The sequence below is a fragment of the Anas platyrhynchos genome, chromosome 14 (assembly GCF_047663525.1).
Source record: "Anas platyrhynchos isolate ZD024472 breed Pekin duck chromosome 14, IASCAAS_PekinDuck_T2T, whole genome shotgun sequence".
NCBI lineage: Eukaryota > Metazoa > Chordata > Aves > Anseriformes > Anatidae > Anas > Anas platyrhynchos.
The window spans coordinates 13,890,281-13,904,081 of record NC_092600.1 but is presented as its reverse complement, the minus strand read 5'-3'; the positions used below and the strand labels follow the sequence as shown (position 1 = coordinate 13,904,081).

Genomic DNA, 13,801 nt, shown 5'->3' with positions numbered 1-13,801 from the left:
TTGGTACCCTTATCAAACAAAGGCAAACATTCCTCCCAACTCTTCTGCCTCTTCCAGAGCTTTTGCAGTTTTATAGAAAATGGTGAAAAATTACAGCTGTTGCTGATTATAGGTACCAGATGAAGGTTTGGTTGAATTTCAATAATAAATTAAAACAATTAAAATCCACGGGGATTTCAAAGCTCAATGTGTAAATATCACTTTGTATGAAAATGAAACCCAAATGTGGGATGTCAACTCTATAAAACTGACTAACATCAGATCCTAAGCAGTCACTTAGATCATACAACTGCACAGATTTTTATTATTTTAGAGACATTTCAGAAGAGCCCTGGCAGGGTTTGCCTTGCCTGATACAACGTGCGGTTCTCCTAGAGCTGTAACACACACAGCGTGTGAGAGGGGCTCGTTCCTAATCGTGGGTGACAAGGTTGTGCTCGAGGGTCAACTTGTTTAAGGAAAGGGCACAATTTGGATGAGTCCATGCAAGGAATATTAACATCTTAAATATAATTAAAAGACTCGGGAGCACGGTGGTTATTCTTGCAATTACACTGCCCGTTACGCCCCGCTGCGGGGAGCGGTGGTGGCAGACCCAGAGGATCAACAAATGCAGACTTCTGAGTGACCTGGAGCCCATAAAGGCAGATCAACAGTATCTGCAGGGGCTGATGCTTGTGATTAGCAGCAAAGGAAGGAGCCCAACCACAGCCCAGCTTGTAAGGAGCGAGCCTGCAGACTAAACATTGTGCCACAGCTTGCAGCAAAGCGTACCCAAATTATCACTTTTTCCACTGAAGCAAAGGGAAGCCAGATACCACAGACATTTTCCATTTATCTTGTGTTCTCACAGGTGTAAAAGTCAGCGGGGACAGTAGCATGCAAGAACTCTTTCAGTTTAAAACAGGAATTTGATTTCTTTAAGACAAGTGGAGCTACCTTTTAAAAGGTAGTACCTCATTTATGTTTGATGTGATGCTAGCCTAACACGGGACTGCCTTCATTTCAACCACACCAGATTAAGTTCTTGGGTAACTTTATACAGAGGCACCACGTGTTCAAACCCAGTTTTCCTCGTGCCTGATGTTAAGCAAAGAATTATCTGTCTCCCTGCTTCTGCTTTCGCCAAAACTCACACGCCCTGCTGCACCTCAAGAAGTAATGAATGGAGACCAGCAATGCAGAGCTTGCATTTAGATACCAAGGACAAAAGTGCATAGTTATTCTCTGCAAACACATTTCAGGCATGAAAATCTGGTGCCTGCACACACAGCAGCTCCCTGCTCAGCAATTGGAGCACAGAAGTTATGAAACCTTTGCTCCTGTCAGGCATTCGGGGCAAGTGGATTTTCTACCACGTGTAACTTTGAGAAACAGCAGCCATCAAGTGTCGCGAGGAAATCCCGGGGGCTTTGTGATCTCCTGGGTGCAGTTCAGTAAGTTTAAAAAGTTATTTTTCCGGAGTGTCATAGGTAGTGCTAAGCATAAGCAAAATGAAACATGGAACATTTGATGGGGGAAAGCTTTGAAAAAATAAAGTTGTCTCCATGGGATAACAAAAAACCCAACCATCTCCCTCCAGAACTGCTGAAAGAGCTGTCCCCAGAAAAAGGAGAGGTTCAAAGATCAAAAATATTCCTTTGCTTGTAAGAAAGCAGGAATCTGTAGTCAAGAACTGAGTTTAGAATCACAACAATCAAAGTCACTTTAAGCCCAATAGGAGATTTATCGTTGAAAAAATTAAGTCACTTGCTTCTCCAAAAGTACCCACCCAACGTATACCCAGACATGGCTGAAAGGTGAAAAAGCATACAAATTGAGCAGGAAAACAGGTTAAGAAGTTTTTTGTTTTGTTTTGTTTTTGCCAGTTATTCATCGTTAGGTCATCTTCAATCGAGAGAGCATTGCTGCTGGACACCAGGTCTACCCTTGAGTACACGTGTCCCAGCTGTGGAGGACACCATAAAAGCCACTTGGGGCACACACACATACAGTAGAATCCAACACACCTTATACAAATCTGTACAGTTCTATTGTATACGTGTTTTCGTATATTTTTTCACTTTCCTAAAGCAGAACCTCTTCAACGTTACGCGAAGCACAACCTGCAAAATTGACTCGTAATTATTGCTCAGCTGCAGCAGGTGTCCAGCTGAGTTCAGACAGGTTTTTGCAACGAGCTGCTGTGTGCACTGAATATGCTGCTGAATATTATGGAAAATATTCATTGTCTTAATCCAGAAATGGATGCAACTACATTTCAGCTGGCTAAAGGGCAATTAATGAAGTTCTATAATCAACGTTTTCAGAAAAAGGCGTCTGTTTAAGCAGGAAAGGTGGCTTCTGTAATCCATGTCGTAACCAAGCAACTTAAAATTTTTATGTTTTGATACTCGGGTAAGAGACATTTGAACCTGTTACAAGATTTCCCTCCAAATTTCCATATCATTTCTTTCCATGTACAGACCGGTATTTAATACGTAAGTCAACCAACTACCAAAATAGCTCGTTGCTTAAAACAAAAGTGACTGGGTGGTTGTAACATCACCCAAAGAAGGGCACAGCAGGCCATCCCCACAGCCAGGAAAACCTTCCAGTAACCAGGAAGAGTAGCAGCTTTAAAACATTACCCTTAAAAAAAGGTTGATTATAGGAAATGAGAACAGTTCCCAGTATTTACATCTTCAAAATAATTAAAGTTGTAAACAAATATGTAGTTGTTATATATATAAATGCAGTAAAAATAACTGTCACCTTATGAAGCTCCCAAAGATTTCTTAGGAATACAAATCTAATACAAAAGAAGTGAGCAACTCCACGATACCTACTCTGCGGTGTAAAATAAAGGCAAACAAAACAACATTACAGCTGAAGCTCATACTTGCACATGGTGACCATGATGGTACATTTCACTTTATTTTAAGTTACATCTCAGATATTCCCCTAAAGAAATCAACATTCAATATGAAGAGAGAAGCAAGCTGGAAGAAGCATCCATGCTACCTATATCTACATCTCTCCCTTCAAAATGAGGAACACGGTTTTATGTGTGTGGCTGGATAAGCTAAATCTTCTATGAAATAACTTCTGTGAGATAGAGATGTGGGGGATAAGGCTGCTTCCTTCCTTTCGTAGCCTCTATTCCTACAGTAAAGCTTTTTTTTTTTTTAAAATAAAACAGTGACATGGAATCTCACATGTGCTCTGTGTCCTAACCTCTATTCCTCGTTCCCCTACTTCACCCCTCCAACTCCTACTTCACCCCTCCAACTCCTGTGAATTTCATTTCAATCATACTTGACAGATAAGCCAAAATCCCATCACCACCTACAAAAGCTGAACTCCTCAATTTTCTGTTTTATATAGCAGCACTACAGAGGACAGAAGCCCACAGCATCCAAGCTAAGACAACCGCAATATTAAAAACCAACACTGCAGCATTCTGTCACCAGACACCAGAAAAGACCACACACAAGACTACCAAAGCACACCAGTGGCTAGAAAAAAGCTTCAAAGTTCGCATGGGACCAGCCTCTGAAAGGACCTTGCCTGTCCCTGTGCTCAAATTACCACCTTCCAGTCCTTTTCCATTTCTATCACCACCTCATCCACTCTGCTCACTGCTGTGGCCCAGCATTCCTGGGATAACACCCACAGACCACTGACTGCAGGAGTGAATCTGTGCTATTCTACTGCATGTGGCAAACAGAACATTTTGTCCACTTATTTGATGCTTACTTCCCACTCTGAGAACAACGTCAACACGTTTACCTTCCAAAGAGTGATTTTGAGTTATTTTCCCTATCAGAAGAAATCCAAGGATGCAGCAATCAATTCCTTTTAGAAGATAATGGAAAATACACACCTTTCCAGGAGATTAAAAGCTGAAGATGCTACATGTCTAGTTATTACTGCTCCATATTTCTTCAAGAACTGAACGTTTTAAGCATAAGAACATATTTCATATTCAAATTATTGATAAAGGTTTACACTGATCTGTGGCAGAAGAGGTTCTAAGCAACTGAAGAAAGGAAAGGACTACACATTAAAAGTCCACAATTGTTTTTGCTCGAGTTGTTAGCAAGATCAGACACACTAGATTCATTTATCTGAGCAGGCAGGTTTTCATTCCAGATTTGGGAAACTCAGGACAAAACTGCAATGATATAAAGACTTCTCAAATGAAAACCACTTCTGTAGTATTTCGCACACCTAGGTGGGTCACATGAAAGCAAGCTAGACCAGAGCTTCCATGCATGCACACTCTACAACAGTTCAGATCCAATTTAAACACAAATGGTTCTTCAGGATATGCAACTCAAACTCCTTTTACATGGAACAACACTGGCATCCAGTGGCCAATTCAATTAATCACAGAAGTGAATGACTTCAGCTGCCCTCCTGCACTTCTTTTGACTAGGAGTCATCACATTCTTTAGAGGAGACAGTCTAAGTCTGGAGAACATTCAGAGAAGTTTGCAAACGCCCCAAGTATTAGAGAAGTGTATATACAAATGCACTCCTTGTGAAACGAATGTTAATTTACCTGGTAACGCAGTGATGAAGTCCCGTTGTAACATGGGCTTCAAGTAAGAGTTAATATGTCCATGCTGATAGTGACACATTCGTGAAATAAGGTGTTCCACAAATTCAACTTGATCTGATTCAGACCACTGGTCAAAATATTTAATACACAAGTCTTTTTCCTTTTCGTAATTTCCTTCTGATGGTCTTTTTCTCGAGACAATCACAGATGAAGTTCCATTACTTATCTGTTTTTAGAAGAGAAATACAAATACGTGAATATGAGTAAGAATAGGAACAGCTTTATAAGAACTCTCTCCAGGAAGAAAATGGGAGAGGACACAAAGAGATACTCAACAAAACTGAGCTTTAAAACATCGTTAAAGATAAGAGCTATGCCTTATACATCTCATCTTTCAGACATAAAGCTGAGCAAAATGCCCTTGCCCATAATTAGAAGTTATTCACTATGCTGAAAGACTTGAGTTCTCTTACCTCTTACCATTTTAACAGCAAGGAACGTAATTTGTTTTAGAACAACCTTTTCCAGACTAAACCAGTGGTTTCTACTGCACATGGCAGTTGGCTTCAGCTGCACATTGCAGTTTGCCTCCAGAGATGATTTACACAGGCAGTTACAGCACCACACATTCAGATACACACGAAAGCTGGCTATCACTTCTCTAATACGAAAAAAATCAGGACCCCCATACTGGTGTTGCACTGTTTGCCCACAAACAAAGCCCAAGAATTACATGATGTCAAGCAGCAATGCTTGTTTCGTTTTTGAAAAACAGCTCATGTCAATGTTTGGGACAACCACATAAAATATAATTAAAATCCTGGGAGCTTGAGCTACAAATAAGGATGTTACAGAAGAACACCCCAGGATTTGCTACTTTATCAGCAAAAAGAATCAAACATTCAAGCCAAGCTCTTCTAACCCCTTCATGAGACCAAAGGGGCTCCTGGTGAAGGATCACCAGCTCTCCTAAATATTGCAAAGCAAATTGGTTTTTTCCTCCTTGCTATGTGAAGGTGTTGAACTCTTCCTTTCAATGACGGTCTCCTGCTCAGAAAGACTGAGCCACGTTCACAAGTCTCCTTTGAAGCAGGATCACGTGTTTGATTTTCAAGGTCAGCACAAACCACAAAATCTAAGAAGATCTAGTCATTTCCCAAGTATTATTCATTGGTGTCATCCTTCGCTTGAATACTGAGCTAATTTTAGGATGATAGAGTCAACTACATATAAGGATGATTATGCATCTGCAGCCAAGCATTTGGAAATTTCTCAAAAGCAGGAACATGGAAAAACATGCCAACTCTCCTCCTATGCACGAGCCAGACGTACCTGCCATAGGGTATTTTTCTTTGGAGACTCATCTTCATTCTGATCCTCCATTACTGACGTGTTCTAGAAAAAATGGAATTACTATTTTAATTTTCTGTTTTCTATACTACAGCAATTCCTCGCTGTACAAGCACTATAAAAAAGCAAAGCAATCGGACAGGTAAAATTCATTTTCCCAGTGAATGGAATTATCAAAGATTCCTGGGCACAAAACCTGCGCATTGTAAAAAAAAATTCCCCATTTAACTGACACATTTATCAAATTCATTTACTGTCAAGATAATTCCCCAACCCCTCTCGAATTTCCTCTGACAGGTTTTCATGCAGCCTTTCAACACTTTTCTCAGTGGGAAATAAATTCACTTGCATCCTACTCAGGCCAAAGTAATTAAACATGTCAAAGCAATCGACTAGCATTTTCTGCCAAAGCAAAAAATTGCATACATCTAGCTGAAAATAATAATAAAAAAAATCGCTATATGCTGCTTACATGCAACAGAGCATGAATTCTCTCCAGACCTAGCTCAGTGCACGGGGAAGATGGCTCACAGAGCGTATCTGCAGCCTGGGAGCAGTTTGTGCCCTGGGAGCCCAGCAGCCACCACCCTCCTTCACCCCACTCCCCAACATCCCCACTGCTCCTCCTCACCCTCCTCATCTTCCCTTCTGCTCCAGAGGAATGGAGGTGACCATTTCCAGAAACACTCATACACAAGTGTTTCTTTTAGGCATCTCTTCACCTTTGCAAGACCTTGTCTTTTACTCTTACCACCTGCTCACTCACACAGCCCCCCAGCACCCCCCACCTGGGCGATTGCTCTCGTCCAGCACCCACCAGTCACCGCTCCCAGACACCAGCTAACTGGCAGGGGGCTATCATGAAAACCCCAGTGTCATAAAGCATCGCCTGTATTTTTTTTCAGTCCTCCTTCCCCCTCTATCAGCTGTCCCAGCAGAAAGAGGAACACCACACACTAGTAAAACACGCAATGAAATAAATCCCACATCTCCTTCTCTGATAGTGACAAGAGATTCTCTCTTCATCACCAATAATGGGTCGGCTCCTTAACAACTGCATTCCCAATTCACAACACTGTGTCACATCAAAAAAATGTTTGTCACCTCATCTCCTCCTCTTTCTCTTACTAGGAACACACCAAAATCAGCAAACTTGAGAAGAATTAACAGCGTTATTCCTTGGACAAGCTTCGCTCCACCGCTTGACTGCGGTTTCTGAGGTTTGCCTTGAGCCCTTCTCTGCCTTGCAGTGAGGTACGAGAAGCACGCGTCATGCAGATGAGACCTCATTAGGAGAACTACGTCCCCTGGGTGATGGGAAAGCTGTGGCCCACCTGGCTCTGACACACAGCAGGGCCAAATACACGGCTGGGGATGGCTGGTGGGGAACCCAACGCTGGTTGTTGATACTCTCATTGAGAGTATCAACCCCTAACACTTCCCATTAACACGCATGGCCTGGGGCTGTGCATCCAGCAGAAATCCCACAGGACACCAACCTATCCTTCCTTTGGTAGGTCACGGTGAGGTGCTGCTCTTGTGTTCTGCTGCTTCTCCATGGGGAAACATCTCAGAGCTCACTTAGCTTTTTGTGGGATGGAGCCTAAGAAGAGCGTCCTCAACGCGATGCCTTTCCTTCTGGGAGCACGCAACAAAGCTGGAGCAGAGCTTATAGTGAGAATAAAAGATGGCCAGGTGGATGCTGTCCTGTTGCCTGGAAGAAGCAATCAGACAACTCTAATCTGCCTTGTCCATCCCCAGCACTCGTCAGAAGAAGAATTTCAAAATCCCTAACAGCTGGTGTCACGGGTCCTCGCTTGGCAAGGCCTCCAGCTCTGAGGCAAGAGGGCGGCAGGCATGGACAAGCCCAGCTCTCGTTACCCTGCTCCCTGCTCCCTACCCCTCGACACACAGCCACCATGCCGGCCGCCTCCTCAGCCTTCCTGAGCAGCTGTAAGGTGGCTTTGATGCTGACTGCACCCCATTTCCCTCCCTGCTGCCCCACAGCAGTGCAAACAGCGAGCTCCCAGCCCAGGGCTGCCCTGCGCTCGCGGGCTCGGACAAACGGGCAGGTCCCCACGGCCATAAGAGCCTCTCCCAGTGGAAGCTCAGCTTCTAAATGCTGTCAATTAAGCCTGCTTGTAAGTTCATTTTTCTTCCCCAGAAATTCTTGTTAAGTTACTCATAGCTCTTGCAAAAGTAGAATGATATTTCAAGCCAGCTGTCATTCCTTAATTAGTCAGCCTGGAATAAGCACTCTCCATCCATCCCCTACCAGGAGAGGCGGCAGCAGCAATGTGCTATCAGCGGGTCTCGGCACAGAAATGTTGCCCCATGGTTGTACTCAGTGAATGAAGGTACACCAAGAGCAGCCCGTTTCCATATTCACCAACAGCAACGCCAGCAATGGGAGGCAGGTTCAGGAATTACTCCGCAAGCTGCAGCATTTTAACAGCCCGTTTCCTGAAGACGTGCTGCCTGTGGGCTTCCTCCAGCTCTGCTCAGCCTTCCTTGAGCCTTCCTGCTCCACAAACACCTCATGTCCTTGGGATTTCCACCCTTCTGTGAGATGCAGGTGGACGTGGCCAGCAGGTTCACAAGTTACGTGGGGAGAAAGAGGGACGGAGGAGCAGCAGGTACACCAAGCTCATTTCCTCAGGAGGACTGATTCCGCCAAGCTTCCGAAGTAAGAACAATCACATATTACAAAACTTCCTAAATCAGTGTCAACTGAGATCCTGAGATACCTGTCAGCCGCTCAAACCCTGCTGCCTTTCCAGGTTGCCAGCTCCGCAGATGTATGGCTGCACGGCGCTAGGTGCACAAGCACCGAAGTTGTGCCATAGGCGAACAGCACCCAGCCTGCAAGGAGCTCTCACTCATGAAATACAGGAAAAAAGCCGCACCTTGTGTGTTCTCCTGCAGAAATTTAACCGGCCTGCACTGCCTGCCCAGATTTCTGCCAGATTTGGGTTAGCTACAGGCAACTGGAGCTTGGGTTGGCACCGCGCTCCTGGAGATGGGAGTGCCTTCAGACACCTAATTGACTCCGGAGAGCAGCAGCACGGCGCAGCTTTGTTCTTTAACCCAGTTTTAGTTCTGGTATCGACAGAGCAATTACTGAAGTGATGGCAGTAATCCTGGGAACTGGGACAAGACACAATTAGCTGGAGTAGTACCCAGCAAGGCAGATAACACTGCTAAGACTCTTCAGCAAGAAAACCTTGCTACCAAAGGATGGACTCGCAGCTTTGGAGAAACAAGACAGGAGCTGGGCTACACTGAAAAAGGAAAAGCTGCCTTCAAGTGTTATGTTTTCAGCCACGAGGAAATGGAAAGTGATAGAGAGACTAGAAGAAGTTTCATTCCCCACCCCCAGGTTACACCAGTATTTATAATCTGAGCTCAAGTCTAAACTAAATCTTTAAAGATCTCATTTTTTTTTTTTTTTTTTTACCAAGTTACCCCTCACTGGAAAAGATAATCAGGAACCAGCAGTTAAAATCACAAGATGACCAAAGCTGATCAAAACAGCTCCAGCTAACCAGGCTCTGATTTCCTTTAGCAAATCGTGCCTACAGCTGACTTTACAGAAGCTGAAGAAACGTAAGAGGTACATACTTGGGTATCTGAAGCACGGGAGGTCCAGCTGGCGGCTGCAGGCTCAGGCTGCCTGCTGAAACCAGCTCTGCCAGCAGCAGGGCTGCGCTGCCGAAGGTACTAATTACACAGCTCCCAGAGGAGGAGAGGAATCCACCGTCCGCTCTGACAACTGGACCACGCCGGGGAGGGGATTAGGCAGAAAAGCAGGGAACCAGCTTTACCATCTGAACACGAGGAGTATGTGCCTCTCGTGGCTTCTTGCTTTTAATATAGCCAGAGACCCTAAAGTGCTTTAAAGGCACGCAAGTCCCTCCTTGGGAAGTCATGGTCACTATTTCCTAACCCAGGAACCTGTTAAACAGCGGTTGTTAACAATGTCTTGGTCCTTGGTCAGGGATAGGAACATTTTTTCTTCTTTTAACTACTGAGAGGCTCTCGGTAAAACATCCTGTAGCACAAACACTAAGCGGAGCTGAGGAACCGCTAATCTAAACCACACAAAATGCGAACCAGTATCAAGGACAAAATCTCTTTCTTATCACATCCCTGCAAATCTGCAGATACTCTGCAGAGAAATGCACAAATGCTGTGGTGGCTCCAAATTGCAGGTCAGAAATAGGTGGCCATGGAAAAAACGAGCTTATCCGAACAACTGCAAGGACTCGTAACCTCAAAAAATTCCCTGCAAACATAGCCATGGGCTATATAGGGAGAAAGGATGAAAAAAGATTCCTGTATTCATGAAGTTAGCATAAAATATTAGGGGCAGTTACTCAAATCGGGGCAACAAAGATGCTAGGTTCAAGGAGGAGAGGGCACCAGCACCAACGTACCCCAGCTACAGGTCTAACCTCGATGAGTGCTTCCACACCACATTTCTCTGCTAAGTCTATAACGGGATAGAAATATAAATTTATTACTTTTAATTTAGTGAGATACTCAAGCCATACCTTTATGAAAATAGCCCCTTAAGAAAAAAAAGTAGAAAATGCAGCTCTTGTCCAAATAATTTCCCAAATCAAGCTTCTGATGGTAGAGAAAACTCTCAATCCGCTGGCCACCACCACCATAAAGCACTTCAAAGACAAGCCTCTAAGGTTCGTGGAGTTCAACTTGAAGGGTTTTGACTGAATTGAAAGTTAATTCTGCTGATTATGGTCATATCTATATTCGGCATCTGCATTAACAATTGCTTGTTTCAGCTTAAATTAAAGTGTTTACATAAGCATTGGGTATCTGCAGAAATCGAGCTCAGCACCCTCCAGCTCTTACCTAGCTAGCTGCTCTCCCAGTTGCCAGGTTTATTTTAGCATAGTTATTGCTAGAAGTCCAACCAAAAATATACTGGAAATACTAAGAGAGTCTACCAAGACCTAACAGCTGAAGGCAAAATTAGCAGAAAACCCTCGGACTGCAAATAAAGCGCCGGTTTTACTTAGCCTCTGACTAACCACCAGAACGCGTGCAGGAAGATTCGGTACCAGAGATCAAACACAAACTGGATAACCATCTAAAAACAAACACTAGCTTGACCACGGCTTGCAGGAATGACATTTTTAACAGATACGTGATGCTTTTACATAGCCACGTTCACACCTCACGGGGGCCTCAGTTTTTGGAAGTGCTGCCCTGGTCTGGAAGAGCCCCCAGTAATCACCAGCTCCTGTCTCTGCCCAGAAAATCTCAAGCTGTTATTCGTTTAAATGCTCTAGAACAGTTATTCTGCAGGCTTGAAAGGAGAGAAACAGGTATTAAATAATACATGTGTCAAGCAGGTTATCCCGTTTGATCATGAATGCTCTTTTGACTGGCAATCGGCACCGGTTCTAAAGCATCAGCCTTTTTGCCTTCCCTCTGCAAAGTTAATCTGCTCATCGTCAGAAAATACAGAACTCTTAACATTTAGCACCTCTGGCCTAACATGATGTTAATCTCAAAAGTCAACGTGGGCTGTGTTCACCAAGGACTAAGCTACATCATTTGTTTCTAAAACTAAATTCCATTGAGACAATAGTTCAGGATAACTATTCGGATCCAACCCCACAAAACACTACACAAGGGCTCTGGGGCGATCCCCAAACTCTACAATTAGACAGGGAGGATGCTTTTGATCTGGCAGACAATTTAAGTTGTCCAACCCCAGCTTTTTTATTTAAATATGAAATAGGTTTGTACTTCTTAGGGAGGGCTTACCTCAGCAGAGACCGCAGGGCCATGTCTGAACCACTCCTTGCGCAACCACTCCCAACGCACCCTGTGCTCCTCGATTGCTGGGTGTCAGGACTCAGTGACCAAAACCTGCCCGTACCCATCCCGCCCCAATGTGCTGGACTTACGGGGACAAGGAGCAGGGACCTGAGTGATTTAGCGATGGGATCAGGCAGCCCTCACCACGCTGAGTGCCCAGCCACAAGGCCGCAAAAGCCATATGGGGCACGAGCCCTTCTCTGTGGGCAAAGGTGCTGAGCCCTCAGCAAGTGTAAGTGTCCATCGAGCAGTTTCAAACGGAATCAGTGTACTAAAAAAATAGAAAATGGTAATAGAAATGGAAATCCTCACCTGCTGGATTAAGCTATGCAGCTCTAGACCATGAATACTCCAAAAGAAATCCCTCCCAACTACGCAAACTCATTTTAACGGTGAAACGTTCACTTCAGAGCTATTAGAAATAGGGCTGTGACTAACTAGCTGTACAAAGGTACACATGCTAGGGGCAAGACACTGATTTCTTTTCTCCTTTTCCCTCCTCTTTTTTCTTTTTGAAGTCATCTCCAGCTCTCAGCTAGAACACAATGACTGGTTTTGCCCTAACAATATTGCTCACGGCTCATCCAATTCATTCTTCCCCCCAGACCACCACCAAGCTCTAGAACTGGAGCCCACTGCACTTCGAATCCTACTGCAGCACCAAGCCAGTTTTCCTTCCACACGATTAGGACTCAAGGGAAACTTTGCCTCGTGTCATCTCTAAAGGAACTTGCTCGAACTCCTGAAGAAATGCAACACATTTTCTGCAGCACGGGCACTAGTCCCACACCACGCGTTTATTCAGACCACTTGCATCTACACAACTGACCCAAAACAACTGTGGTTTGTCAGGCATTTAGGAGGATTAGATAAGCCAAACTTACTCTTTTTGTATAATCAAGCAGTAAGTAGCATTTACTGTCTGAGAAACCATCTCAATACTTGCGGAAGAGCCCCCTAGCTTTTATGCCCTAAGTAAAGCTGTTATTTCCTATTAAAAACAACAAAACCATCACAAATGGAAACTCGACAAGAAAACGCTGGCTTCAGCCCATCCTGCCTTTTCTCCCTTCCAGAGCAGAAGCGAAGAACGCCCCAAGATCCCCTCATCTGTACCCATGGCCCAAGCTGTAGAAGGTGAACACAGCATTTAGGAGCCTGCTCAAATGAGCCCACCAGAGCCTGGGAAGGGCTGTGCTGGGCACTCTGTCCCCGCAGCACCACAAGCTAAGTACGGAGCTCAGGGCCAGCCCCCAGCCCCTACAAACCAGGTCTGAGAGAGCATCAGCACCACATGGACATCCCGGGGCAGGGGAAGCCAAGCCCCAGCTGCCCTGCTCCACACTGCACCCGTGGGCGAACACAGCAGAGCACACACAACACCATCCCCTAACACAACTGCCCCTATTCAAAGCTTTTTCAGATTAATGGTAGGATGAGGAGCATCTCGGAGCACATTTCAGATGAAGCTGGCAATCAGGGCATCATTAGCTGGCTTCAGATTCATCGAAAATAAACTAGCCTCTGTTAAGATTAAATATATTTGTAACTTGGCTGCCCGGTGCAAAGTTAAAATACTTCTGGGGTTATTCCTAGATTCCCAGAGGGAATTTAGGCTCGGATTTCTGCTGCTGGTTCCATGTGAAAGCAGCTCTGTCCAAATTTAGTTACCTCACCGCGCCAGGCAGCAGATGAAGACGACTCCTGGCACGAAGGTGCCTGAGCTGCGGGACCAAGAACTGGACGTTAAGGGGCATCAGGAAGATCCTATCTGGTTACAAAGATGCAGATCAATAAAGATAAAAAAAAAATCATTCTTAAAGACCCGAGCCATTCTTCTCCCATGCCCAGCACCACCGAATACAGGCACCGGTTGGTGCTCATAGCCTTTTCTTTCCCTAAGATCTGGAGAAGCTCTCTGCAAGTTGTCAGCCCTCAATGAAACCGAGCTGGAAGGAGGCAGACGAGCCGTGGATGCCCGCTGCCAGCTCACAGACAGCGGTGGGTGACACACGGAGCTGAAGAGTAATTTAAAAACAGGCAACTCCAAACCAC

General features: G+C 44.7%; 1 protein-coding gene across 6 annotated transcripts in view; it reads right to left on the bottom strand.

Annotated features, from left to right (window-relative positions):
• Nucleotides 1-13,801, bottom strand: part of FBXW11 (F-box and WD repeat domain containing 11) — a 71,428-nt gene that overhangs the window by 31,720 nt on the left and 25,907 nt on the right. For 5 of the 6 annotated variants that reach the window (XM_038186357.2, XM_038186356.2, XM_038186358.2 and 2 more), the window contains 2 exons: nt 5,879-5,941; nt 4,547-4,772 (listed from right to left, as the gene is read on the bottom strand). In XM_038186357.2, the coding sequence (XP_038042285.1) occupies nt 4,547-4,772; nt 5,879-5,941 (289 nt within the window). Of the gene's footprint in view, nt 1-4,546; nt 4,773-5,878; nt 5,942-7,395; nt 7,611-13,801 lie in introns of all 6 variants that reach the window. The other variant, XM_072023414.1, reaches the window with a different exon arrangement.